The sequence below is a fragment of the Tympanuchus pallidicinctus genome, unplaced genomic scaffold (genome assembly GCF_026119805.1).
Source record: "Tympanuchus pallidicinctus isolate F22 unplaced genomic scaffold, pur_lepc_1.0 scaffold4, whole genome shotgun sequence".
NCBI lineage: Eukaryota > Metazoa > Chordata > Aves > Galliformes > Phasianidae > Tympanuchus > Tympanuchus pallidicinctus.
In genome coordinates this window covers 569,678-596,843 of record NW_026294758.1, presented here as the reverse complement: position 1 = coordinate 596,843, position 27,166 = coordinate 569,678, and the positions used below count along the sequence as shown (strand labels likewise).

Sequence of the window (27,166 nt, the reverse complement as noted above, 5' to 3'; positions counted from 1 at the left end):
GGACCCGACTGCCTGTTTTTAATGGGGAACTGAACTTTGGCCCCCAAAAGTCAGGGGTTGGCTTGGCCTCGGGCAGCAGGAAACTTCTTCCTGTGAAACATAAGAGTGAGAGTTCTGGTCTTGGGAGAGACCCGCTGAGCATGCGGGTCAGATGATGAGCTGTCAAGGCTGTCTTCTGACAGTAAATGTGGCAACATCTAAAGTTTATGTGTTTCACCACTTCCTTTTTATGCTGAGTTTTTGTGGGGATGAAGGGGCTTTGATTTTTTACCGCTCTTCAAAACAGGATTGTTCTATTTGCTTTTCTTTTGCAACAGAGCAAGTTCTTGCCAGGGTAGAAAAGCTCTGTGAGTTGGAATTTGCCCTCTCATTGAATTCAGAAGCACATTAGTACTCACAAGGAAGCTGATAAGCAATAATATTTTCTTTGCTGCCCAGGTAACTGGCGAAGTGAAAGAGGGTATTGTCTCTGGGGAATGTGAGCGAGTCAGCGCTATCTTTCTGATGGAGCACACAATATCTCGGAAAGCTGGAGCTGAACCCATGGAAGCAGGGGTTTGCACTCAAAAAGTCAGGGCTGGCTCCTGCCCTTCCTGGGAGCTCTGATAAGTATGATGAAAATGAGCTGAGTTTCATGGTCATTTTAGTTCTCAAAGAACACGCTGACTTGTGCGGATTGTGCCCTTGACACCTCATCTTTCTTTCTGTCAGGGCTTTCAGAGCAGAAGCAGGAGGGCAGCAGGCGTGGGCAGTGTGGGGACAGGGGAGGCCAAACCACCAGAAAGTGCTGTGGTCACTGAGTGTGGAGTCATCCCTAAGGGGTTCTCCATCCCTCCTGGCAGGCACAAACTGACTTCACATCAGCATAACTGCCCTCACGCTCTTCCAAAGGGTGGGCCCCGTTCTCCAGCTTGATTTCTGATTGACATAGGTTTAATAGTCATGAGACCATTTTCTGTGACCCAGGAGAATTCATGTGCAGCATGGTGATGTTTCACTGCCAAGATTTCAGGAGCTCCAGCCTCCCTTGGTAGCAGAGTGGCTGTGATGGTACCACAGATGCCTCAGAGCCCTTTGCTCCAGGGTGAGTTGTTTTTGCTGCCGAAGGGAAAAGCAGTGCTTGTCTATAGCATTTGCAGGGAAGTCCAAGATTTGGCAATAGATGCTCTGGGGAAATTCCCAGCCTCTGGGCTTCCTAAGCAACCCTTCCTGGGCTGTGCAGCCTGCTTTACTCTTCTCTGTGGCCTTGAGAGAAAAAAAGCCCTCTGTAACCTTCAGTGAAGGCAAATGTCAACTTCTGCGCCTGATTTGCAGCAACACAAACAAAGGCTGGAGCCCACTGGCAAGAGAGTAGCTCTTCAGTGAAGGCCAGAGGGCTCTGGTGGGCTACAAGTCCAACCATTCACCTGGGTACTGCTGCGAGCCCAGGAGGGCTTCCCAAAGAGGCTCTGAGATCTCCATCCACGGCCAACATCTCCGTGTTGGTCTGCCAGGCTCAGCTGGGAGCCTCAGTGAGCCTTGCTGAAGGCAGGGCTTGTGATGCTCAGAACGGACACCTGACCTGATTTTGTCTTCTGATTCTGTATGCTTCATTGCTGTTGCTTTGTTTTTGCTTCTCCTGCTTAACCCAGAGGAGGCTCAAGTACACGTTTGGTGTAAGACCAGCAGTGCAGTAAGGAACTCGCAGCCTGCTTTTCACAATATGGCTTCTCTTTACAGTGTTCTGGGGGATCCCACCCACAGGCAGCTTTGGGGTCCTGCTCAGGTCCCGTGGCAGGGCTTTCCCTCTGGCAGCCCCTTGGTAGCTGCTGGAGGCTGAGTGACAGTTCTTTGCTTTGCTTTCCTCTCTGCTCCCGGACTCTGCTGTTGGCTGTGCTGGGATGACCCAGTTAAAAGCAACCTGGCTGAGCTGTTTCTGTGAGGCACGTATGCTCCCTTGCCCATCTCCCTGCCCTATCAGCATAGAGAAGAACGCAGTCATGCAGTACGAATGGGTGGCAGAAGCACCGTGGGCAGATGTCACCTTTGGAGAGTTTTTATCCTGCACCTCACTCTGCCCTCCTGCCTGCCTTGGGAAGTCTGATGTGGCTTCCACTGTGACCAAATACAAATGCAGCTGAACGCACATCCGGGAAGGTGATACTTTGGGTTTCTCTATCTCTGCTTTTCATTGTGGAGAACAGCTTCATTTCAGTCCTGGCGTATGCGCTTAAATTTATTTTGAGGTCTGGAACACTCGGTGTATCTTTCACCATGAAAAAAATCCATGTCTGATGTGTTTTGGTTATGCCCCTGGGCTTTGCCAGGCTGCCTTGGGTCCTATGCTGGAAGGATGCTGCGAGGTGATGTGACACTGTCTCACCTCTCCATGTCATCTAATAGGTCTGTGTGTGCTGTGGGGTCCCACTGGCACGGAGGAGGATTGGACATGCCTCCTCCCAGGTGTCCTGGCCTGCCTAAACTGAAAACATGGAGCCGTGGGGCTTCTGAGCACGGTCAGGAGGGCTCACACCTCACTGTCTCATGAATGAGGAAATAACTTGTTTCCTTCTTGAGTAATTTCTGCACCTTCCAGTTCATGCCCTCCTTGCGCAGTGTTGATACTCCAGGCAGAAGGTTTTTTTACAGCCAGCTTTCCAGGCAACTCTGTTTCAGCATTTTTGCAACACTGGAGAACCGCTGCTATTTTGCAGCGGGGAAGGGGATGCTCTGCAGCAGGGGGAGAGGAGTTGTGCGGGGGGGCATCTGGTTTGTCTGGGATGGAGGGGGAGCTCGGGCAGGGCTGCAGCCCCAGAGCCCTGTGCTTTGAGGCGGGGGGTGAGGGGAGGCACGTGTCGTTTTCCAGAAGTGCACCCAGCCCTTAATCTGAGCCCCTTGGCGGTGGGTGTGGATCTTTAGGAACAAAAGGCAAAGAAAGGCAATTGATAAAATCAGGGCCCGTCGCGGGATGGCTGATTTAATGGCTGGTTCCCAGCTGGCTGATCTGAAAGGTTTCCAGCCAGAGTGGCAGATAGGGTTGTTTTTCCTAGAACATGCCTCTGAGCAGCTGTGAAAGGCTCTTACTGCCCGGCAGAAAGGCGTGCTGAAAGGTTTTTATTTGCTGCTGTGGATTGATTGGAGTACAGCTGCTCAGGACGACGTTCTGCATTATTCATATGGTAGATACCTTCGCTAAAAGCTAATGCACAGCCTGGAGGCTGCGGGGAGCGGTGCGCTCCTTTGTGTGGTTCTGTTGGTTCACTGGAAAGCCCGGACTACACTTAAGCTTTTTTTTTTTTCTTTTTCTTTTTTAAGAATACGGACATTGATAAAGCAAATTGAGGAATGTGAGCTAATGGCTCTCCTCCTCCGTTCTTGTTTACAATGACCTGCCGATTTTTCAATTTTAGGGTTTTTTTTGGAACGCATCGTTTGTATAAAACTTCTAGGCAGACTGGTCCTGTTCGTGAGACTTCACCTGTAGCTTAGTTTTCTCGTGGCACAGGGCTTAAACTGCTCCCCTGAAGGGGCTCAAGTGTCTGAGGTGAGGTATGCATGCCAAGGCAGGCTTTGAAAACTGAGCTTTTGCAGTAATGGAGCCCTGCGCAGAGCTCCGCAAATGCATATGCATTAGTTTTATCTGTGCGAATTCCCACTGGCGAGCTGGATGCCGGGGCACTCGGCTCCTGCAGCCGCGGGAGGCAGCGTCTGCTCTTCTGCTGTGTGCTGGGGGACCTCAGCAGGGCCACGCTCCAAGATCCAGGTGCTCCGAGAGGACGAACCCCACCTCCAGGGCAATGTCCGTGCAGGCAGGGCTGCGGGAAGGGAAACTCCTTGCCCTGTGTTAGGGGGAACCGGGCTGTGCACCGGGAAGTGAGAGCTATTTTATCTGTGCTGTTTATTGCTCTCATGACAATAAATCTGTAGCCCCTAGGTTTCTAGTGGTGTTTGAAACAACATTTAGGACCAGTGCTCCATGGTTGACTTGGGATCCAAAGCAACTTCTTCCAGATGCGTCCTCCTTGGCAGCTTTGTTGAGCAGCAGACATGGAACTTGTGCAGCATGGTGTGCCTGGGATACAAACCCCGATAAAACATCTGCAAAAGGCAGGATAATGTTCCACATGTGCATCTCTTATAGGTAGTGCTGACATTTTTTGTTTGCTTTTTTGAGGATGTACTCACCATGCACATTAAAATTTGGAGGATGGAATCAGTGGGTGGGATGCTAGAGAAATGCAAGCTCTGAAATGTGAGCCTGAGTGCCTCAAATCTGTCGGGGTAGAGAAGAAAATGGTGTGGATGAGGGCAGGGGACTGCATGCAGCCTGGGGCCCTGAGCAGCCCTGCAGGGGCTGTGGCATGGAGTGGGGTGCACACAGCTGGGGCAGGGGAGCAAATGGCAAAGGGCAGCAGCCACACACATGGGACCTACGTGGTGGATGGCTGCTTACTTACAAAAGCAGTACATTTGGCAGGAATGTTTAGGTTTTCTATGTTGGAAGAGAGTCTTCTCCAGTAGCTGCTAGAACCATTGCTTTCTTACACGGAAGGAGACAATTTCTAGTTTGAAATGGAAGAGGGGAAAAATGGAATTGATAAAACCGGGGACAGCTTTATCTGTTGAGATGCAAAGGATGATCTTTGGTAGCTATCTGGATTTCAGGAGCTTTCTATGGACTGCAAGGCACCTGTAGCTGTTACCACTTTCACTTTTCCAGTAAAAGCTGAAGCATGTACTTAAACTAAGAAAGCCAGTGGTGTTGGTGGTCAGTTTAGACTTCATCCTGGCACCCAGAAACTAATCTAGAAGGGGATCTTCTTAAAGTGGAGAAGGCAAAGACACTCTTCAGCTAGTTTTTGCCTGTAGATGTGTATGTCTGCACAGGGGCATTTGTTTGTTGGCAAACCCCAGCACAGACAGAGGTGTAATGCAGCCTCTCAGAATCACAGAATGGCCAGGGTTGGAAGGGACCTCAAGGATCACGAATCTCCAACCCCCCACCACAGGCAGTGCCACCAACCTCCCCATTTCACAGCAGCCCAGGCTGCCCAGGGCCCCATCCAACCTGGCCTTGAACACCTCCAGGGATGGACGGGGCATCACAGCCTCTCTGGGCAGCTGTTCCAGCACCTCACCACTCTCACAGCACACAACTTCCCCCTGACATCTCCTGCACGTCATTGCAGCCTTGACTTTCTGTGGTGGAAGCAGCAGGATTTTTTGTAGTCCTGAGAAGATGTCTTGTGACAGGAGCCCTGGCTACTGTTTTGTAATCTGAGCTCCAGGGAGTTGCTCCAGATCTCCTGTCACAGACAAGACAAGAGTTCTCCCTTGCATAAGACAAGATTGACCTGCTCTTGTGAAATGGCTGACAACACAGATGTTTGGTGTGCTGGACCTGGAGCTCAGTCTGATGTACTGGAAAAAAAAAAACAAAAACAGTTTCCAAAGACCCATGAGAAAAAAAAGCATGGAAGTAATGCATCTCTCTGCCACACTGCCATGAACAGCAAGTGCTTTGCTGTCCTACATACTGTCCATCAGCTCTGACATGCCCTGCTGTCACCCATCAGCTTGGTTCTGGCTGGCAGGGCTCACAGGTGCTGACAATATTGTCTTATCGGAGGGACGAGCTCAGAACCCACTGAAAGCTGGCTAAATTCCTCTGCAAGAATGGGAAGGGAAAAATTGGGATTTGGGCTCCAATGGGGCTGATCAAGGTTAGGCTGTGTTCAGGGCTAGCGCGTGTGAGCCATGCTCAGTGCGGTCTGCAGGGTCCAGGCTAGGAACAGGATGTCTTTGAGGACACCAAAGAGAATGGAGACAAGACTCTAGCTCTAGACAAAGGGAATTGTATGCGTCTCCATAGAAAGAATGCCACAGCAACATGACAAAGGGGAACTTCTGGGAGGGACAGTGAAGGGAAGAAGCGGAATGAGCATGGCGATCGACTCATGTCAACACACTCTGATTTCCTCTCGTGAAGGGTGGTAAGCCCAGCAGACCCAGTGTAAAAGCAGGGCATTTCTCTTATCTTGGCTTTAGACCAATGTTCAGTGCTGCTGCATTAATCAAGATGAGGGGACTGTATACACCTGTCTATTGTAAGAGGGATGTAAATCTCGTGGAGGAGCTATATAGCAGCTTATGTGCCTGCGTGATCAAAATGGGAGAATCCATTGAGAAAAGCTCTGCAGGGTTCTCCCTGTCATCTGAAGCTGTTTGATATTTTTGTCGGTGTTAGGACAAAGGAAAAATAAACAGGAAGCAAGAGGAGCAGGAAGGCTGCAGAAGGCAGGTATCTGCTTTGAAGCTGCCTCGATGAGCTGCAGGTACACTACAGCAGAAACAGGATGCAGCTGAGCAGTGAGAGGTGGGTGTATTTGGATGACACGATGCAGGCAGACTCAGAGCAGTCCTGCAGAAAGTGACCAGGGGCTGTGGTTCATCCTATACTGAGCAGAACTCAATGACACGCTGCAGCAAGAAATAAATACGGACAGGAAAGAATCTGGTAAATCATAAAGAAAGCATATGCTCATCCATGCTAGTAAAATGGACATAAGCCAGCTTTAGGTGCAGCTGCTCTGAAAAAATACAGGTCTGCTGGGAGAAAGCAGAAGCAAGGAGAACAAATTCATCAGCTGTTGAGAAAACATGGCAATGGCGAGAGAATTAGGTGTATCTGGAGAAGTCTGAAAAGCTGTGTGTCAGATGCACAGGAAAGCTTGCTGCGTGAAGAAGGGAACAATCTTTTCCCTGTGAGGTGGCTGAATAGGATAAGAAGCAAAGGACACTCAGGCTGCACAAAAGGAGATTTGGCTTTGAAAGCTCCGCAATATTAAAGGCAGCTGAGAAGTGGTAAGTTCTGTAGGAAGTGCTGCTCCCTCACCGGAGGGTTTTAGAAGAAGATTCTCAGGGAAGGATGTAAAGAAATGAATGAGAAGAATAAGAGGAAGATGTGCTCCCAAGACCTGTGCGGATCTGCCTGTTTCCCACAGATGTGTCCTTCCTGGCAGCAGTGCAGGCTTGCAGCGAGGGTGGTGAGTCTATTTTGAACTTGGGTCTGCAGCACTCAAAAAGCAGGAGCTTCCCATTTCCACAAATCCTATCAACTTAAGGACCTTCAGTCTAACGTAGTGCTGCTGCGTTGTTTTGTTGTGGAACTGTACTGGGTATTGGAAACCTGAACACACAAAGATTCTGATGTTTGTTGGCACGGTTTGGCATTTGGGGCCAGGCTAGGATTTACAAAAGCTGTGCTGACCCTCCCCCTGTCTCACTTTTTTTCTGTGTTTCCACCAACTTTGTTCTTTTTCACTTCTTTGATCTCACTTTCCCTTTCCCAGTCTTCCCTGAAAACCTAACACTGCTTTCCTTCTTATCTCATGAAGCCGATTCAAATGAGGATGTGCTGCAGTTTGCCTATTATCGTTGCTTTTCAGCCACCTGGTTGAGTTGTTACAGCTCATCTTCCTTCTCCTAAGAGCTGATGAGTCCCCCCCAGACCATGTCCTGCAACAGAAACTTTCTCCCATTTTCTCTACAGTGAGTGTGCATAGACATTTCTGGTCTGCTTTCACTCTGTCTCCCTGGAAATCACCATGCACATTCCACAGTCACAGTATGGCCAAGGATGGAGATAGCTGGTTGGACTGCCAGCTCAGTGCAGGCTGCCTGCAGCACGATGCTCAGGACGCTGTCTGGTTGTTGAGGATGGGCGCAGACTCCACAGCCTCTTTGGGCAACCAGTTCAGCTACTGGACAATTTCCTCATTAAGAGGTTCCTTCCTATGTCTGCCTGTGTGCTGGAAGTTAGGCTGAAGGGCCTGTGCTTGCCTGGATCCTTCATGCCTTTCTTGAGAATAGGAATATTTGCCTTCTTTAGTCCTTCGTGACACCTTCCATTCCATGACTTTCCAAGAAAAGCAGTGTTGGCCTTGGAATGATTTGACTGGCTCCCTCAGCCCCCATGTGTTTGTCCCTTCTGTGTGTCCAGTCTGCCTAATTGTTCTCCATCCCAATCTTCCTCCAACGAGGTCAAACCTTCCTTGTTCCAGATATACTCACCAGTCTCAGGGGCCTTGGGATTGCTGAAGATTAGTTTTACCAGCATAGTTTGAGATAAATGTGTTTGATACCTCAGCCTTCTTTGGTGTTTGTTCTCATTGCCATTCCTCAGCAGGCACACATTTTCCACAGTTGTCCTTCTGACTGATGGTACCTGTTGAAACCTTTATTGTTGCCTTCACATCCCTCACCAGATTCAACTTCACTTGGGCTTGTGACTCTCCAAGCTGTGTGCTTAGACACTGTCACGATATTTCTGCCCGGTTATTGCTTCCAGTTCTTGTGTGTGTCCTTTTAGTGGCTGAGATTTGTGAGGATGTTCTTGTTTGTAATGTAATGCACATCAGTGCTGTTCTCTTGCATTTTCTGGCAAACCATTCTTGAGGTTGGAGAAAGTGACCTTTGAAAATCCTGCTTCAGTTGTACTGGAGAAAGAATTCAGTAGTTCTTGTGCCATCTAGAAATTGCTCCTTACCTCTTTTGTTGGCTTTTTGTACATCAAATCTGCCTAAATTTACTAGCCCCCCTATATCTTCTTGATTTTGCTTCAACTTCAGTTTCCATTGCATCCAGCACTGTGTTCTTTCCATGCCACCTGCAACTGTTTTACCTACTGGGTTTCTTGCTCCTGGTCAGCAAGCTTTGTCATTTGTACTTAGATCTCCTTTCTGAGCATAAACAGAGTTGCAGTTAATGTTTGGACTTTCTGCCTCCTCTGGACAACAGAAAACATTTACGCTGGCTTTAAGAGGGGAGTTGAAATGCTGGTGACCTGCACATTCCTGCTGCATCAGAGAGCAGTCTCGTTGCTTCCAGAGGGATGGAAGATTCAGAGGTACTCATGTAGTGCCCTGGCTGCTGTTGCTGTTGTGTTAAACTTGTAGTCAGTTCTTAGCAATACATCTTCCATACTGACAGCAGCACATGTCACATAGTTTCAGCCAGAGCCTTTCACATCTGAAGATAAGGAGCGCTTAAAATGAGAAGGGATAGTGTGACCCTGTGAGCACAGCGTCTGGTGGCTGTATGAGGACTTTGCTTTCATTTAATAACTACAATTTCTTGGAAACAGCTTATTATAAATGAAGGACCCCTGAGCATGAGAGGACAGGAGAGAGGAGCATTCATTTATGACAGAGACCTTTATCCTGGGGAAGCAACAGCTGCTAATGGGACGAGATGAGAACGGTCCAAATCAGTGGAGCGAAGGAGTGCTTTCACAAAGCCTCTGTCTGCTCTTGCAACAGTCTGACAGCACAAAAGCTTCCTTGGTATTTTTAGGGGTTCCCTCCAGTTTTCTTGCAGCCCACAGACCAGGGCTTGCCGCACAGGATGTGGTATTTATGAGCAGGTCTGCATCATTAGTGACCCTTTCATTAAGTGACTTACATACAACACAGCAGGCTTTCCCTGGGCTGCTGGCACACGTCTCTGGGGACTGGAGGGGAGTGGTTCTGGAAGAACTCCCTGCTCTGCCTGTTCTCAGGCCATGCATGAAGAACAGTAAGCAGAAGACTGAAGGTCTCAGGTGCATGGGGGGGTCGCTCTGAAGCAGGTGGTGCAGGGCTCCAGGAGAGCCCCTGTCCTTTCCTCAGCAAGGCAGTGCTGGAGAAAGCTACAGCCACGCTGTTGCTGTGGACAGTTTTGCTAGGAGCTGTTCGTTAATGTTTGTGGCAATTCTGTCCCTGTTGCTGCTGCTCACTAAAAGGAAGAGAGGAGGGAGTGTGGTGAGCTGTGAAGAGCTGACTGCTCTGGTGAGATCACCTGAGAGCAAAGGTTGCCCAGGGTGGGATGAATGGTGGAGGAGGCTGACTGCTCGTGCCTGAGCCTGATCTGTGCTCACATGAGGGATGCTGTCCTGCCTTCCGAATCCCTTCAGGGATGAGTGTGTCTTACTGACAGAAAACTGTCTTCCTAGTGCTTGGTTTAACAACAGGGACATGTTTTCCCACTTTCTTTCCTACTGGAGAGCTTTTTATTGTCTTGAAAGCTGGTGGCAAAGAAGGACACAAAGGACTGAAAACTGAAACCCAGTGCTGTACCTAGACGTTAGCATTCCAAACTAGCACAAGCAGACACCTTTCTTGCTGCTTGCTTGTTTAGTCATTGCTGCACTCCTGCCAGGGGTTGCAGCCAACAGCCATTTCTCTGCTCAGGGCTAGAAAAAGAGGTGAGAAATGTGGATGCTGTGAGGTTGAAAGTTGTAAAGCCACCAGAAAGTTCCTCTACACACTTTTTTCTCCAGTCTGTCACTTGGAGTGCTGCTACTTAACAGCAGGGGCAGGGTCTGCTGGAACACGTGAGCTGCAGAGAGATCTTTGCTCTGTGGGAGCAGCGTTGGTAATGTTATTCAGAGTAAATATAACGACCTGATATTTGTAGAGTGCTTTTCTTGCTGTTGCTGTAATGATCCCAGCCTAACTGTGCGGAACTGAGACTTGGTCAGCTTGTCTGGTTACTCTTAGTACTACTTTGGTTACATCTCCTGCAAGCGCTTCTGAGTCTCGCCGGAGTGCAGCAGCCTGGGGAGAGATGTTTTCTGTGGGTGGCGTAAGGAAGGCTGTGCCTGCTGACCCGACACCTGCAGGGCTGTACCTGGCTGTGCCCTGACAGCACTGTGACAGCGCGGAGCCCAGCAGCAGGCGGCCCTCGGTCCCTCCGGTGCCCTGGCAGCTGCGGGGCAGCTCTGAGCAGGGGGCAGCACCCCTCCACGTGGGGTCTCTGAGACCCAGACCGTGTGCCTGAGCAAGGACCGCATGGGAGCAGGAAGCAGACATCTGGCTTCGGTGTAAACCTATTGGGCGACCTGTGGAGGGAGGATGGTGAGTACTCCTATGGGGCTGCTCTGTACGGCCCGCTTGGTACGGAGTCACGTCATGAAATTTACAGCGCATGTAGCTGGCTGCCAGGCGGAAAACCAGCAGTATTCCGTGATGCATTAATGACCGCATTCAAAGTTATGTGTTTAACCGATTCCTTCCCGCAAGCCCTGGCACATTTGGACTGGTTGTGTTCCTCCTGTGTCCCACATTCAGCGTGATATGTGGTGTGGGGCAGGTGAAGCTGATTTCATGTATGTCCTGCTCTTGTCACCTGTCCCTGTGTGTTAACAAACTGCCATTAGCTCACTAGCCTTAGCAGAGCCGAGGGAGTTTTTTTTCGTGTCTCCCAAGGTGACTCCTCTGATCTTTTGGCAGCAGGTTACGTAGTCCATTTTTTGGATGGGGAGAGGTAAATGTGGAGGTGACAGGATAGTGAAGAGAGAGGATTTGGCAGGAGAAGGATAAGCAGAGTGAAACTGAGCTGAAGGCAGTAAAAAGAAAGCAGAGAGGGAAGACCACGGACCTAAGCAGATTTTGGGAGGGCTGGTGACTCTTGCTTTGTTTGGTTTTATTACCTTCAGCTGAATGCATGCAAGAGTTTTGTTCTGTGCATGGCTGAATCAGGGCTGAAAAGTAGACGAACATTGTCTTTTAGCCATCAATCCTAATTACATTTCAGTCTGTTTGTTTGCATGCAGTTGGAAGCCTGATTCTCTTGTGGCACTCCCCCTGGATATTTCTGATCAGTGTTCTAGAGATGGCCAGCACAGTCACCCTAAGGCTTATTTTTTGGCTATGGAAACATTCCTAAAAATGACGAGGTTGAAAGATGCAATATATAACCTATACAGTATAAGCTTAGCATTCATAAAGAGAAAAGGAGAAAGTTTTCATAGCACTCACATTGAAATATTCATGGTAGCTTTCAAAATCTCCCCTTATCAGCAGTTGCATTCCTTTATTTGTCCCTATTTTGTCTCTTTTTGACCCTGCTTGCGTGATAAGGAACAAAGGGTAGATTTTTTTTTTTCTGTTGTTTTTCTGCTTTTCAAACTATTGCTAACGCTCAGATTAGGACCTCAGAAAAATCATTCAGGACTGTAGATTCCTTGATGGGGGGAGGGCAGGGGAAAGAGTCTCCAAATTGTCAGGCTGGATTACCTGGACACGGTGGTTTTCAGGGTGGATGATGAGGGAAAGGCAGAGCTTGGAAACCTGCCTAGGAACAAAAGGAAACAGCACCTAAAAGCGTTGTGGAAGACTGTCACAGCACAGCTTTCCCAAGGGCTGCTGAGCAGTGAGGTCTCCGGGGACTGGCAGAATTTTGGGTGTGCTCTGCTGCTGCCAGGGCGGCTCTGCTGGGTTGCAGCACAGGCCATGCTTAGCACAGCTCTCATGGGAAGGGAAGGCTCGTTGAGGTGAAGCTGCAGAGAGCGGAGGAAAGACAATCTTTATCTTAGATGTCAGTGGTGGGTATTTGTGCCCTTCAGCCCGAGAAAAAAGAAAACAGTTGTTTGACAAAGGGGGGTCATACCATCTGTATTGTGCGTGATGAGCTGGAAAGCTCTCAGCCCGGTGGTGAGGTGTGGTGAGGAGTGCGAGCATTTCTGCTTGTGTTTGGATGGGGAGAGGATGCGAGTCTTGTTTATGTGGTGGTGTTGTGTCAGACTGCTCTCCTGGAGCTCTGAGATCAGCCCTGAGATCGGTGGCAGCAACGAGAAGACAGGTCTCCCTTTGCTTACCTGAAAGTGGGTGGGACTGCACGGCATTCTGTTAGACCTCACAAGCTGTGATTCAGCCTTCAAGGTCTGCACGGGCTGAACTGAGTGCTGCTTCTGCAGTTCACGCAGCCTTCACGTGCCCTGCTTCAGCACCAGGATTGCAACATGGTCCTGTGAGGGACTCCTTATCGCTCCACAGGCAGTGAAGAACAGGATGAAGTGGGCATTCTGCGTGAGGAGAGCTCAGAGAGCCAATGTGGTTTTGACAACAGCAGTAAAACAAAGTCTGCATGCCTTCTCCTGGAGGTGACACAGTGCCAGGGCAGGCACCCTGGAGATAGCATCTGGTTATCAGCAGCAACACCCTTCACCAGCTGTGCGTCTCACCCCATTCAGGAAAAGCCTTTTTGTGCCTGGAGGCCCTGGAATGCACCCTCAGGGAATTTCTGTGCCAAGCTGCTCTGGAACGTTTTCTGTGCCCCTTGGCTTCAGGCTGTTTTGGGGCAGCTTGGGGCCAGACTTCCCTGAGAAAAATGCTGGGCCAGTTATGTTGCAACCAGCTGGCCTCAGCTCACAAGTGGTCTTAGCCTGGCTAGCTTGAAAAGCTTTCCATGCCCAGGGGCCTCCCAGAATCTACACTGATGGAGGCCCAGGTGGTCCAAGCAAAATGAGATGTTTCTTCTGCCCTGTGGACTTGTTCATGCATCTGCTGCGAGTTCTCTGGATGGCATTGTTTTGAGGGCTTTGTGCCTCCATCTCCTTCCTTCCTTTTCCACAATATTTTGTAATCTCTGCTTCTGACGGTCTGATCCCGTCAGACCCATTTCTCCCACGTTCAGCTCTGCACCCAGGTTGCACCTTCCCTCTGCATGCCCGTTTTGCAGTTCCATGCAGCTTTCTAAGCTAATCTAAGGGAAATAGAGCCTGCTTGCTTTCATGGGGACACAGCAGCAGGCTTAAACTCGTATGCTACATCAGCCAAACAAACTCAGACTTCTGGCGTTCATCTCCTGCTGTACCACCTCTGATGGCTCTGAGCAGCTGTGAGCATGTTTGGCTCTGAGCTCTGAGCTATGTTCCACAGCAGCCATTCAGACCTGTCACTGGCAGCTGTAATGGCTGTTGCTAATCAGCTTGGCTTGCAGCATGGTGCTGTGATGAAGCACATTGCTCTACGTTTGCAATATCAGAGTTTTGCCTTGGATGTTAAGAATTGCAACTCTTCATATGGCTGTTAGTATTTCAGTTGTAAACAACATAAAAAGAAGATGGCAGGTGTCCTGCCGAAGGAACAGAGCGGGTCCTGCAGGCAAATGAAGCACTGCCTCACAGAGGCCTGCTGCACATGAAACTACAATATTTCTTCTCTGTTCCTGCTCTGTTAGTCTGTCTTCCTGCCCAGACCAGGATCAGCTGTAGCTCTGTGGTCACTGCTAGACTGTAATCAGTGCTGCTTGGTAAACGCCTCTGGTGGAGATCGATAACTTCCCCTCTTCTGCAACTGAGAGTTGTATTGCTCCCTAACTGGAGGCTGTGATACAACTAAGGCACAAGCTCCTTGACTGTCTCCCCTTTGACTTTGAAAGCAAGTGGTTTGAACCCTCCCTGAGGACTTCTGTGTTTTAAGCCTATTATTGCAGCTTCCCCCCTTATCCCCACAATGAAGCTGTGGGTCCTGGAAGCTAACGGTTCTGCTGCGTGCACCTGGGAGATGAAAAATGAAGGTCCTGCCTGGCAGCCAGCACAGTTAATGGAGGTCCTGGCTCACATGGAGTCATCTCCGCTCTCCTGTGGGATCTGGTGTTATATGTTGTGTGTGTGACATGATAGAGTTGCAGGGCAGCAGATGGCATATGCTTTGGAGCTTGCTACTCCCTTGGGACTGGGAAAGAGAGGAGGCTGGCACGCCTGCAGTGTGTCATGCAGGAGCTGGGCATGCTAAGCAGGATTTCCTGCCCCTGAACATCCTGCTTAGGTTACAGACCCATCTCACATCTGGCCTTTTTGTGGTCTGAACTCCTGCCTGAACTCGGTGGAGCACAGCCCGCAGTGGTGCTCACAGCCCTGCTGGAGATGCGTACACTAACTCACAATGAAGGAAGCGAGGTCTGGTTTGCAGCTCCTGCTCCCTGCGCTGCAGGCTGGTTGGTGGCACAGCTGCACCTCCTGCATGGTGCCTGGGTGAGCTGAGGGGATCTCAGCACTGCCAATGGGACTCCAGTTCCCTCTGCATCCTGCTGTGATGTGAACACCATCCATTTGTGCTCCATTTGTCCCACCTGTGAGATTTCTCAGGTGAGCCTCATAAAGGAGTCAGAGCTAAAGCACAGTCCCTTCAGTGTTGCAGAATTGTGTTTTTGAGGGCAGATGGCAGACATACACTCTGCATCTTTAACCATCATTTTTGTGGATGTCATGTAAGTCTTTCCACATTTATTCCTGGCAAACACAGAAGAGCCAAGGAGGATGTGTCTGAAGCAGCCCCGCGGTTTTCTGAGCAACTTTTTGATTGGGAAAGGAGTGTCACTCATTCTGGCCACTGCTCAGAATTGCTTCTGCTTAGTTAGTTTCTCTTAAAATATCAGACCCACGAGAGGCAAGGTCTATATGACTGCATCTTTAACAGAACCAGCAGATTTTGAGAGCCATTGCTGACTGTGCTCACTGCACCTGTGACTCTACTTATGCATACCCAGAAACAGAGCTAGGTGCAGACCTACTTTTTCACTACTGTGAAAAAATGTGCTGCACTTTGCAGGCATTTCTCTGTGTGCCTTGGGTCTCCACTATGCTGGGCCTCTTGTCCCAGTCCCTAGTGCTTGCAAAAGGTTGAAGCAGAGAAAGCTTTCACACTCACTCTCCCCTCCCCCCCAGCTATTAGGAGATGCGAGGACTTGCAGCTATGACCTCTTTTTCTCTGCCTCCTTCTGCATCTTGGAGCTTGGATAATAGATACAGGTCTTTTTACACTTGCATGAGAGCTCCTTTGCTTTGCAGTTAAGGTTCTTCACACAATCAGATCTTTATCTCAAGGTAGCCCATACTGTGTCCTTCTTCTTTCACCTCAGGAATCCAGGAATGCCTATTGTGAGGGACTTCAGGGAGTCTTTTATAACTAACTGTATGTCCTTGCTGTGTCTCCTTCGGTTGCATTAACCTCCATGTGGAGACACAGGAGCACAGCTCAATGGGCAAAATCTACCTAGAAAATATTTTTCAGCCTGAAGAGCTTGCTTTGACTGACTGCTGCAGTCAGTGGTGAGTTGAGACCTTGGGAAGACATTTTTGTATCCTATTCCACCGTCTTCCAGGAATAAAAAGGTTTTCAGATAAAAACCTCCCTAAATGGAAGAGGGAGAAGTGACATATACAAGCTCCCAAGTCTCTGTGAAAGCTCAGTGAGAAGAGAATGATGCATTCTTTGCATCAGCCACGTGGTTAGACGTGAACGCACACTGGTACAGCCTGCACTGCCTCCCTCCATCCCGGTTAGTGACACTGGATTTAGGGTGGGCAGGTCAGCAGGGAGGGAGGGAGAGTGATTCTTGGACTGCAAAGGCTGCGTTGCCTTCATCCTGTCTCCAGGATGTGGAGGGCTCTGTCCTATGCTACATGGGACTAATGGTCCCTTCACCACTCTTTTTTTTGTCCTTTCATCCATTCAGCATCAGCTGCTGTCCTGAGGCTGTTGCTCTAGACTGAGCCCCAAGTGTGTGGGGATCTTCTGTCTCAGGTGGGAGAACTCGGATGCTTCTTGGGATATGCTGCTACCTGTGGGAATGTGACACAGAAGGGACTTGAGAGATCCTGCAGTCAAGGAGGAAACTGGACACAAAAGTAGATTTACAGAATTTTTCTAAACTTAAGTCATGATTATGAGACCCCCTCCTCCATTAAGGAAATGAGAGAGACCTTGCTCTTCTCTGTAGTTGAGGTTTCTTCTTAGAACAGGACAGTTGGTGGTTTTGTCACATCGTGGGTTTGCTGCTCCCATTACCTCCCTCAAAGTGTCCGTGCCATTGTCCTCAGCTTTTGATGGAGAGAAAGCCATCAGCTCCTAACTTCCAAGCAGAACAGTTAACCAGCTTGTTGCAGAGCAGTCAGCCTTTCCCCTGTGAAGGGCTCTGCATAGAGCTGACAAGGGCACCCTGACTTCTTCCTGCCCCACAAGCAGAGGTGAGCTGAGGGTCCTCCAGCTGGGGCCTCAGTCTCTACCCAGCACTCAGGATTTTCCAGACGCTGGGCTTTGACCTTGCCATCTCACCCTGGTCAGACATGGCTGTGTGAAAAACAAGGACTCAAGGAACTGAGGCCAGCTCTCTAGTGCTGGAAAAAATCTAACACCATTAATTGTCCAAAACATTCTGGGGGAAATACACTCTAATGTGACTGTGGAAAAAAAAAAAAAAAAAAAAAAAAAAAAAAAAAAAACAAAAAAAAACACATTTAATTCTCTCTTTAAAGTGCACAAATATATGGTTTTGTTTTTAAAGGGAGAGGCGCAAGTTTTTGCAATAGCAAAAAAAAAGATCTGTCCTGTTGACAAAACGTTGGTGTATCTTTCTCCATTTTCTCCCCAGCATCCCTTTTACTAGTTGCTGTTTGCTGCCTTGACGCAGTTGTGAAAATGACTGCCTCTCCAAACTGCAGTTCACATGAAATGGGGAAGGAACGTATTGTTGCCACTCTCTGCTGGAGGAGCAGTCCGAAAAGCCAGGACTGCATGACAGATATCAGGTTTATGGGGCTGAAAGTCCTCACACAGGAGCACGTGTCCTGGTATGTTGCCAGTGACATTTTCAGCACAACACGCACAGAAGTCCCAAAATCACAGAACAGGTGAGGTTGGAAGAGAACTGTGGAGATCATCTGCTCCAATCCCCCTGATCAAAGCAGGATAAGCAGGCTGCCCGGGACCGTGACCAGGCGGGTTCTAAGCATCTCTGCAAACTCTCTTGGGGATCCTGTGCCGGTACTCTGTCACCTGCACGGGTATCAGTGTTTCCTGATACTCAGAGGGAACCTCTTGTGAACAGCTTTTGCCCATTGCCTTTGACCTGGCGCTGGGCACTACTTAAAACAGCCTGGCCCCATCTTCTCTGCATTTTGCTTTCAGATATATTGACACTGATGAGATTCCCCCTGAACCATCTCTTCTCCAGGCTGCTGCAGCCCTCTCAGCCTTTTCTCCTAGGGGAAGTGCTCCAGCTCCTTTGTAATTTGTGTGGCCTTTGACTGGACTCTCTGCAGTAGCTCCATGTCTTCCTTATATTCAGAAGGCCTGGAGCCAGCCATGTTATAGGAAGGTTTTTGCAGCTCTTGGTGGCCACTGAGTCAGCTCTGATGGCACCATGGGACTCCCAGCTCTGTGAGTGAGAGGACCCGCTTCCTTGCGCCTGAGTGCTGGCAGGGTGAGGCATGGAAGGCTGTGACCAGCACAGAAATGTGTCAGCACGACATGGCTTGGGTGGACTGGTCTCATGTGAGGTTTACTGAGGTGCATGAGGGTCACCTGGGAGCTCAGAGGTCTTCACGGAGAAGGTGGGGGCTGCTCTGCTGCAGGACTCACCCAAGATAGCAGAGGAGTCGAGGTGGGCTTTCCCACCGTTTCCAAGTGTTGGGAAATAGTTCTGGCTGCCTTCCTGGCCAGGAAGCTGCTTCTGTTCTGTGAGAAAGTTGTTTTGTCTGGGTGGGTGGAGAACAAAGGAGGAGAGACCAGTTATCTGTGTGGTGCATGAGTGGAGCCGATAACGTGTAGCTGCTCTTCCAGAGCAGATGCTTGAGATCTTCAGCTCCTGTATAGATGGCCCCACAGTGCAGTGCTCTGCCCAGCACAGCTTTTCTCAGTTTCTGCATCTGGGCTACTGCGCATTTGTGCACTGGTGTTGGGCTGTCATTTACACATGCATGGCACTGAGTGTTGTTGAGAGCTCCAATAGAGGACTTCTAGGAGTGCTGAACCTGATTTCTCTACAAGGATGCTCCTGTAGGCTCCATAGGTTGCACTGTCTTAATAGCTGAGATCTGACAGCTATTAGTAGCAGTGCTGTTCTCATTAGAGCCAGCTGCAAGATGATTTCCTGCTGAGGAACTACGCCTTGTCCACTGTGAGACAGCTTGTGTGCTCAGGGGCTGGGATGCAGTCTTAGATTTTGCAAGGATTTGGGACAGTTTCTGTACATGAGACTTTACTTCATGTTCACATCGTGAGCAGGCTGTTCTGGTACACGAGAACCCATTGCATCACTTGTGACTCATTAGTTGAAGACTAATTTTACAGCCTCTTTGCCCCAGAATAATCTCAAGGCGGCAAGGCATGCTCTCTTTAACTCTGGCTGTTTATTTTTGGTATCCCTACCCCACATAACTCCCTCTTGGGCAGAACCTCTTGGATCTTGGCCCATTTCTGCACACTTCATCATGTGGGGCCTGATGGGTAATTCTGAAACTCTGGAATTCTGACAGATCCACAGGCAGAGGTTTGTGTGCCTGGATACCAACATGCTTCTCAGGTACTCTCCCATTCTTAGAGAGGCTCTTTGCAGCACGCTCATACTTTCTGCATTTCGTTTTTGTCTGTTTGCCTGATTTTCACTTGAGCATCATAATTTTATCCTTATTTTGTCTCTTTTCTCAATCCTAGGACAGCTCATAGAGAGGACCCTCTAAAGATCTCTGTTGCAAGCTGTAGGGTTTGAATATGGTTTAATGGCCCTCAGTTTTCTCTGGTCCAGCCTCCTGTTCAAGACTGTGACCCACATTATAGCAGGTCAGGGCCTTTTATAGCCAAGCTGTGACAGGATTTCCAAGGATGGAGACCCCCATCACTGAGTGACTTGCTGCAGAGCACTGCAGTCCTCCCGGACAAGGTTTTCCTGTTGTTCACCCCATGTCTATCTCCTAATGCTATCTGTTGTTGCTGCAATGGTGCCGTGAGGATCACAGTTCCACTAGGACTGTCTTTGCCAGTTTTCTGTTATTCCCAGGCATACCTTGTTCTTCTGTACCTTGGGAAAACTGTAGGTGCTGCGGAGACCATTTCAGTGGCAGCCAAATCTTCCACCTATAAACTGGAATAGCAAAGGGCTATTTTTCTGTGTTTCTTAAGCAGAGGCTGAACTTGAGCTTTTACTTCCTTGTTTCCTTTTTTCCTTGTTTGTAGTGAGAATCTTGCAGGTAGGCTTTGTAGGACATCAGTATCTTGCTGTGCATTCCTTCTTCCCATAGGAATGACAATGTTCTAACAGTGAACTCTCCCCTGCTCTTGGTGACTCATTTCTCAGTTGAGATTGCTGCTGCTGAGAAGTGCAGCATCTCCTGTTCACAAAACCCCTCCCAGCTCAGGAGTAGTTCAGCTGGAAGTTCCCTGGAGCATGCTAATCGACTTCCCTTTGGAAAGCTAATTTTCCTGCTGTAAGGACTTGCTGCATCCAGACAGCATGGTGATTTTTTTTTTTCCCCCAGCAAAGAAAAAGTCAAACTCCTGCCTGTAACAAACATGAAGTTGTTTGAAAACACTGCTGTCCTGGGGCTGTACAGGGGCCAGCCCACTGCACCTCAGTCCTTTTGCCTGTAACATCCCTTCCTCCAAGGCCAGTTTCCCAGAATTGGTGACTTCTTTATCAAGCAGTTAGCATTCCTTTGGTTTGTTTGGGGAAGGTGGCCCGCACAGTTATCAGCTGCACCTAGTGTTTTCTGCACAAGAAATTTAATCAGCTAAAAATATGGGCTGATGCAGGTTTAGTAGAGGTACAACATTCTGTGTTGAAAGTGAGAAACAGAAGGGACTGTAGCAGCCAATTTTGATCTGCCAGGACCAACTTTCTATGGGTTTTATGATATTTGTTGAGGATGGGTCTGGCTCTGAGTTGTGCTGGTGGATGAGAGGAGGGCAGGAACTGGGACGGCACAGGAGACCCAGTGCAACTCGCAGAGCAGATGTTGGTGTGTATGTGGGATGCACGTTCTCTGGACCTTTGTGTTGACGGGTGCTTCTACAGCCCCAGTTTGGCTGCTCAGGGTCAAGCAAGACAGGTTGCTGACATTTAACAGCTTCTCTGTGAGGGAAATGAGTGCCAGTTTGCAATATCATGCTGGATGCAAGGACACTTCAAACCGTGGAACCCTTCTTGTCAAATGCTGATGACGCATCTTGCTTCCCTATGCTGAGTGCATGCTTTGCTGCCAGGGCTTACCCATGTGAGTGAGTGGTATCTGTTGCTGTAACTCAAAAGCTGCTTGGCTGGGACTCCCATCAAACTGCAGCATCACTGCTTCAGCATCACAATTAAACTGTGCCAGTGCACATCAAATGAGGTGCAAAATCCTGTCCCTTTGCCTTTGCCCATACTTGCAGTTGCTTGTGTGGAACTCTTACACCTACAACTTGTTTGCCTGGTCTGCATTTGTTTTCCTTTTGCTTTCCATTCCCCCCAGGTGCCTTTTACTGACTGGCTCTTCCGGAGAGAGGAGTTAGTAGCCAGGGTTGCTCTTTCTGTACTGCACTGGTAGCTTCCTGTGTTAAATCAGTTTTGTCTGCTCAGTAAAGCCACACTGCGCTCTGTGGGAAGGCAGTTCTTCTGTTTGGCATGCTTCAATTTTAATACTGTTTAAAATGCTGTCTGGTGAAGGGCAGCGGCGCAGCTAAAGCCAGACACACTGTCTTTGTCAGTGGGAAAATAAACCAACAGGTGCCTGCCACCCCTCTGTGAAATCTAATTTTTCCTTTTATGCAAGCAAAATGTTGACTTTTTTTTGGTCTTAAGCCACCAAAGAGCTAAATGAAATATGCATCCAGGCTGGCTCATTCACTCCCCTCATCCAGGATGTTTTAACTTCCGTGCTTCCCGAGCGCTGTGCTACCTGGAGTCCTGTGCCCTGAGCCTCGCCTGGGACCGGCTGGTGGGGCCGGGAGGGAGAAAGGCTTCTCTCTCGACCTCCCCTCTTGCCGGCAGAGACGAAAGGGGGAAATGTGGCCGGACGTACCCATAGCCATGCTATGGGGCCTGCCCTCACGTTGTGCTGCTCTGTGTTCTCCCCACAGATGTCGTGGCACCCACAGTACCGCAGCTCCAAGTTCCGCCACGTGTACGGCAAGGCCGCCAGCAAGGAGAAATGCTACGACTGCGTGCCCATCACCCACAGCGTCCACGACAACCACTTCTGCACCGTGAACCCGTACTTCATCGCGGTGGTGACCGAGTGTGCGGGCGGAGGGGCCTTCCTCGTCATTCCCATCCACCAGGTGAGCTCCGTCGAGGCAGGCTGGCTTTCCTGAAGGCTGGAAGAGAGCCGGCATCTCAGGGAGGTGGATCTTGCAGAGGATATTCCATGAGTGCTGTTTGCTGAGCTGAAGAAAGCGTAGATAGGGCTCCAGGTTCCCTGGCAGGTGACCTAAAGCGTCTTACATAGCTGCTTGCAGGTTTCCAACGCCTCCCTTCACTAGTATCTCTGCTGCCTTGTGTAATCAGCAGGAACTGTGGTGCTCAAATGTTTGTCTCCTAGGAGGAATGGCAAATCAAAAAGCAGTTAGTAGATACAGAGGGCAAAACCTGAGTGGTGCTTTAGTAGCATGGCTTCAGCTGTCACCAAAGGAGTGGATGATGTTTTGTTGTAACTGCTTTCTCCTTCGCAAAGGAATGCAGCTACGCTTATGAGATAATGAAGCTCTTGAGCTTCAAGCACTGATGCTAGAAAAACTTCCCTTTCAGAAACAAATCCCGTGTTTGTGGGTTTTGATGACTTAGAGATTTGATGAGCTGGCCATCTGACATTTATGCTTTAGAAGAAGTCGGCACGCATTAATGTGGATTACTTTCGGGATGAGGTTATGAGCTCTCTGGAATCAGACCAGAAGAGATGAAAGGCAGAAGTTCAGCCTTTAATTAAAAGTTAATTGATGGTATTATTGGAACACCACTTTTTCAATATATATTTGCTAAGGATGAAAGTGATCTGAGTGCACTTTAGGAACGTAGAACCGTTCCTGGTCCTTCTAGACTTCGTTTATTCAGTGCATTCACCATTGGTGCTGTTCAGAGACAGTCCTATGATGAACCACTGCCCTGTTTTTCTTGTCTGAGTCACTTCTGTCCCCTCGACCACAATCTGTTGAGGCTGAAGAGCTCATCTCCATCACAGAGCTGCATCTGAGCAGGCAGCTGGTGAGTGCAGGACATGGTGTGGGACCCAGCTCTCAAAGCATTGGTAAAATGAGCTGAAGATGCTTGTATTGTTTACTGTCAGTTCTTCTGTATTCTCACTACTTCTCAGCTCAGCCCATCTTTGACAATTCTTCCCTTCTTAACACCTGCTTACATACTCCTCCCGGCTATGAAATGTTGTTCACAGAAGTCAGAAGCAAAGTAGAACTAGAAAAGGTAACTAGAAAAGGATAATTAAAGTACACTGTGAAAATGTGAGATGGCTTTCATAGGAGGGAAGACTTTGTAGCATAGGCATTGACCAATCTGGGTGAAAAAGACAAATAAGCCAGAAAAAAAGGTGAAAAAGTAAATAGGGTGGGGAAGAGGTCTGGCAAGTAATTCTTAATTGCGAGTGGTGAAGGGGACATGATGGGGAGGAGCAGGGTGGTGGCAGGCAGAAGCCAACACTTTCACAGCTCAGGTGTGGAGCTCACAGCTCAGAATGCTGATAAGCCTGAAGAATTAAGGGGTTCAAAACGGGACTGGTGTATGGAGAAGAGCTGTGCAGTGAACTGTGCTTATTCAGAGGCAGTTCCCCTAGCTGAGGAAGCCCCCTGAGACTTAAGCTTTGGCAATGGATAGGGGAAAGCATCTGTATATGCAGTGCTTCTTACCGCCATCCTCTGAGTACCTTCCCCTCACCCAAGCTGTAGGGGAGAGCTACTTCAGCCACCCTCAGAAAGGGGTTCCCTGAACCTGCCTGTTGTGGTCCCAGTTACCTTTTCCACAATAAGCTTCCAGACTGGTGCCAGCAGGTGAAAAGCTGCAGCTTTTGACTTGTATTCCTTAAGGTGGTCTTTGTGGCCACTGCCTTCTGTGGTGCGGTGACAGCACCCCTCTTGGCTCCTGCCCCGCTGCCGTGGAGCCGACAGCAGCCTGGTCTGGAGGTGTGTGTGGGGCAGTGCTGTCCCCACATGGCTGACTGCTAATCCGTGGCTATTTTTGACTGGATGCACAGGGAGCAGACACAGCCCCACGTACCGCAGTGTGGAGGAAGAGCCTGGGAGCCAGGATGTCACCTTTGGCTGAAGTGGGAAGCGACACCCAGACAGTGGGGGCTGTGTTGGACTGTGCTTTCTAGGGAGGATGAGCAGGCTGTGCGGGAAGCTGCTCCCATCCCGTTCTGTCCCCTTCTTGCAGTTTATTCTGTGTCTGCATGCAGAGGGGCTGCTTGCGTCAGCATGTGCTCTAATGAAAACTCAGCCTTGATGGATGTAACCGTGTTCATCACGTTCCTGTCCTGCTGATTCATGGAAACATGCGCTCATTTCTCCTTGAAGAAATGCCTCTGTCTGCCTCTCCCCCGTTCCCTTCCCTTCCCTTCCCTTCCCTTCCCTTCCCTTCCCTTCCCTTCCCTTCCCTTCCCTTCCCTTCCCTTCCCTTCCCTTCCCTTCCCTTCCCTTCCCTTCCCTTCCCTTCCCTTCCCTTCCCTTCCCTTCCCTTCCCTTCCCTTCCCTTCCCTTCCCTTCCCTTCCCTTCCCTTCCCTTCCCTTCCCTTCCCTTCCCTTCCCTTCCCTTCCCTTCCTCTCTTTGTCTATGTGGACCTCTAAGACACAAACTCTGCTTCATTCTCTTAGATGACAAAGCTATGAAATGACAGCCGTGATGATCCCAGAGGTTTTAACTAACTGGGGCCAAAGGGGATGCTGCACCATTGTGTGATGGCAGCGTGTGCTCCTGTCCTTTGAAGAGCACTTGACAACTTGAATGACCAATCTAATGGTAATCTGCACTGTGCAGATCTACTGGGAGAATTTTAGCAGTCCTTCTAGTGAGCTGACGTTTTTGTCAAGAAGCCGTATCTGGCTACAGTGTCTCACATTCTTGAAAAATTCTGGGAGCTTATAAAGCAAGTGTTTGAAAAATGAAGCTAGTTATCAAGCTGTGCGAATAACTATGAAAGCCAGGTGTCTCTGCAAGGAGGACAACACATCTAGTTACTAAAACAGTGCTTGGTCGATGGAACTAAATTTCCCAGCACGTGAAGACCTCCCACATACAGCACTTTGAAACCAACAGTATGTTTGTCTGAGGCTTGTCCTGTGGGCTCTGCTGAGTGCCAGAGCTGTGGAATTGCCTCAGGACAGGTGGGATTGGTGCAAGCACAGGGGGCTCCTTTTCTGGGCTCAGCTGAGCCTGATGAGGCACGCAGAGGGGTCTCAGTGTGGCATGATGGAATGGCTGGGCAGCCTGGGAATCTCCCAGGAGGAGCCTGGAGCAGGAAAGGCAGGAAGCTGTGGGAATTCCCACAGGGATGAAGGGATCCCTGTGATGCTGGCTGCCCAGCCTACTGGATTGCTGGCTTCAAACCAAGCCCTGAATCCCACAAAAGGGCACTCTGGGCAGGAAAATGCTGCTCATTAAAGCCCTTTAATGTCTTGTCTTTTCCCTTCCCGAGTCTCTTGTTATTGCTCCTATTACAAAAATGCTTTGTTTGAGACTGTAGTCCATAGAGGCACAGTATTTTACATTTCAAAGCCCTCTGGGTGTTTTGTTTGAAGCAGGTTAGTCCCAGTCTGTGTGACAAACTTTCCAGTGAGGCCAGAGTAGTTTTACATCGCATCTGGTTCTACGCAAAAAGCAGCCAGCCTGTAGACGTTTGGGGATGGCAAAATGACACGGCTGCCACATCCTGGCTATGGTCAGCACTGTGTCCTCTCCATCCCGAGGGCCCCCCTCTGCAGCAGCATGAGGAGCTCGCTCCTGCGCCGCCTGCTTTCCGGAAGTGCAAACCTTTGTGCTCGTGTGGTTTACGATTCCTCCAGCTGGGATAAAAGAAGGCAGGTGAAGCATGACCAGCTTGAAACCATCTCTCAAGTGACTGCGCTCTTGGCAGAGGGGCCTTGGAGCTCCTCTTGCTCTCCTGCTGTCGGGCAGAAGCCAGTGCTGCTCTGACTGCAACACTATTGCACGTCAGGCTGAGGTGACTTTGTGGCAGAGGCTGTTTGCAGTACACGTTATCCTGGAGCAGCACAGCCCCCGTGTGGAACGAGGTGTGTTTCACTGTGGATGTTGTTTAGCAGCGAGCCTACTGCCCAAACGTGGTGTATTTCTAGAAGGTCCCAAATGTTGATTTAAGGTGATGAACGATTGGATTTGAATACCATCGGAGAAAAATGGATAGCTTGTGAAAGAAAAACTGAAATTGTAATTTGTGCTTGACTGTGCTTGCTTAAAAAATCAATAAGTTGAATAAATTCTACTTGAAGAAGTGAAAAAAGGCAAGCTTTTCCTGCTTAAATGAAAGGCAAACTCAAGAAACAAATGTGAGATTTCCCTGTCCTCCCCAAATCTCTTAAAAAAAAAAAAAAGGTGAGATTCAGTTCATTCCCTTTTCCCCTGTGAATTTATTTGGCGTCTGAATACAGTAATAACTTCTGTAAGCACAGCATTCTTGACTGCTGTATGTCCAGTTCTCTTGGTAGCTCTAAGCAGGGCCTGAGCAGCAGCGCTTCCCTGCCGGTCAGTGATGTCCTTAAGACTTGCCTTGCAGGAGCAGCAAAACCCCATTCTCACAGAGACCACCTGGGGTATTTGGAATGTAGCAACAGAAGGGGGTTTCTCACTGGGGCTGGCTCAGGTCTCACTTGCAAACAGCCTGTGATTCGGTGGCTCACCTTTGTTTTGATATTTGTTTTTTCCAGACAGGGAAGCTTGACCCACATTATCCCAGAGTATGTGGGCACAGAGGGAACGTTCTGGACATCAAGTGGAACCCGTTCAATGACTTTGTTATAGCATCGTGTTCAGAAGATGCCACCGTAAGTTTCCCAGCTTATCCTCTGTGCCATGACCTGGCCAACGTGCTTCTGGGGGGGAGAAATTAGAAGAGAATCGAAAGACCCAGGGATGATATGTGAAAGTATCCAGATAAAAAGCCAGGTATAAGAGCGGGATCTCTGTGTTTGGGGGAGGCCGATGTGATCCCATCTACCTGATGTTATTAAAATCATGACATGAAAAATATCTGGGTTTTCTTGGGCGCCTCCCATCTTTTTGCCTATGCTTATGTGAGAAAGAATATGAATTTAAAATCACTTCAAGGTCAATCACTACAAAATTCCTCCCTTACTGCAAAACAAAAGCTTCTTGCAACAATTTGCAACAGCTATTTCAGATTATTTCCCTGCGTAGCAACTGTGAGCTTGTTCCTGCCCTGAGTTTCTTTGTAAAGCCTTGCTGGGGTAGCTAAGGATCCCATGTTGTACTTTATTCTGCCCCAGGCAACAAAGAGAGCATTTTCCTACTGAAAACACGGAACTTCAGAAATGCAAATGTTAATGCTAATGCAAACAACTGATGTACAGCAAATGCCACATGTCAGATGTACTTCACCGTAGATGCAGTTTAGTTATCAGGAGCAGAA

General features: G+C 49.1%; 1 protein-coding gene across 2 annotated transcripts in view; it reads left to right on the top strand.

Annotated features, from left to right (window-relative positions):
* CORO2A (coronin 2A) overlaps window positions 1-27,166 on the top strand; it is a 47,582-nt gene that overhangs the window by 7,180 nt on the left and 13,236 nt on the right. Inside the window, exons 1-3 of one of the 2 annotated variants that reach the window (XM_052701463.1) lie at window positions 10,416-10,874; window positions 21,639-21,839; window positions 26,445-26,561. In XM_052701463.1, coding sequence (XP_052557423.1) covers window positions 10,872-10,874; window positions 21,639-21,839; window positions 26,445-26,561 — 321 coding nt within the window. In that variant the 5' untranslated portion in view covers window positions 10,416-10,871. Of the gene's footprint in view, window positions 1-10,415; window positions 10,875-21,638; window positions 21,840-26,444; window positions 26,562-27,166 lie in introns of those variants that run through there. The other variant, XM_052701464.1, reaches the window with a different exon arrangement.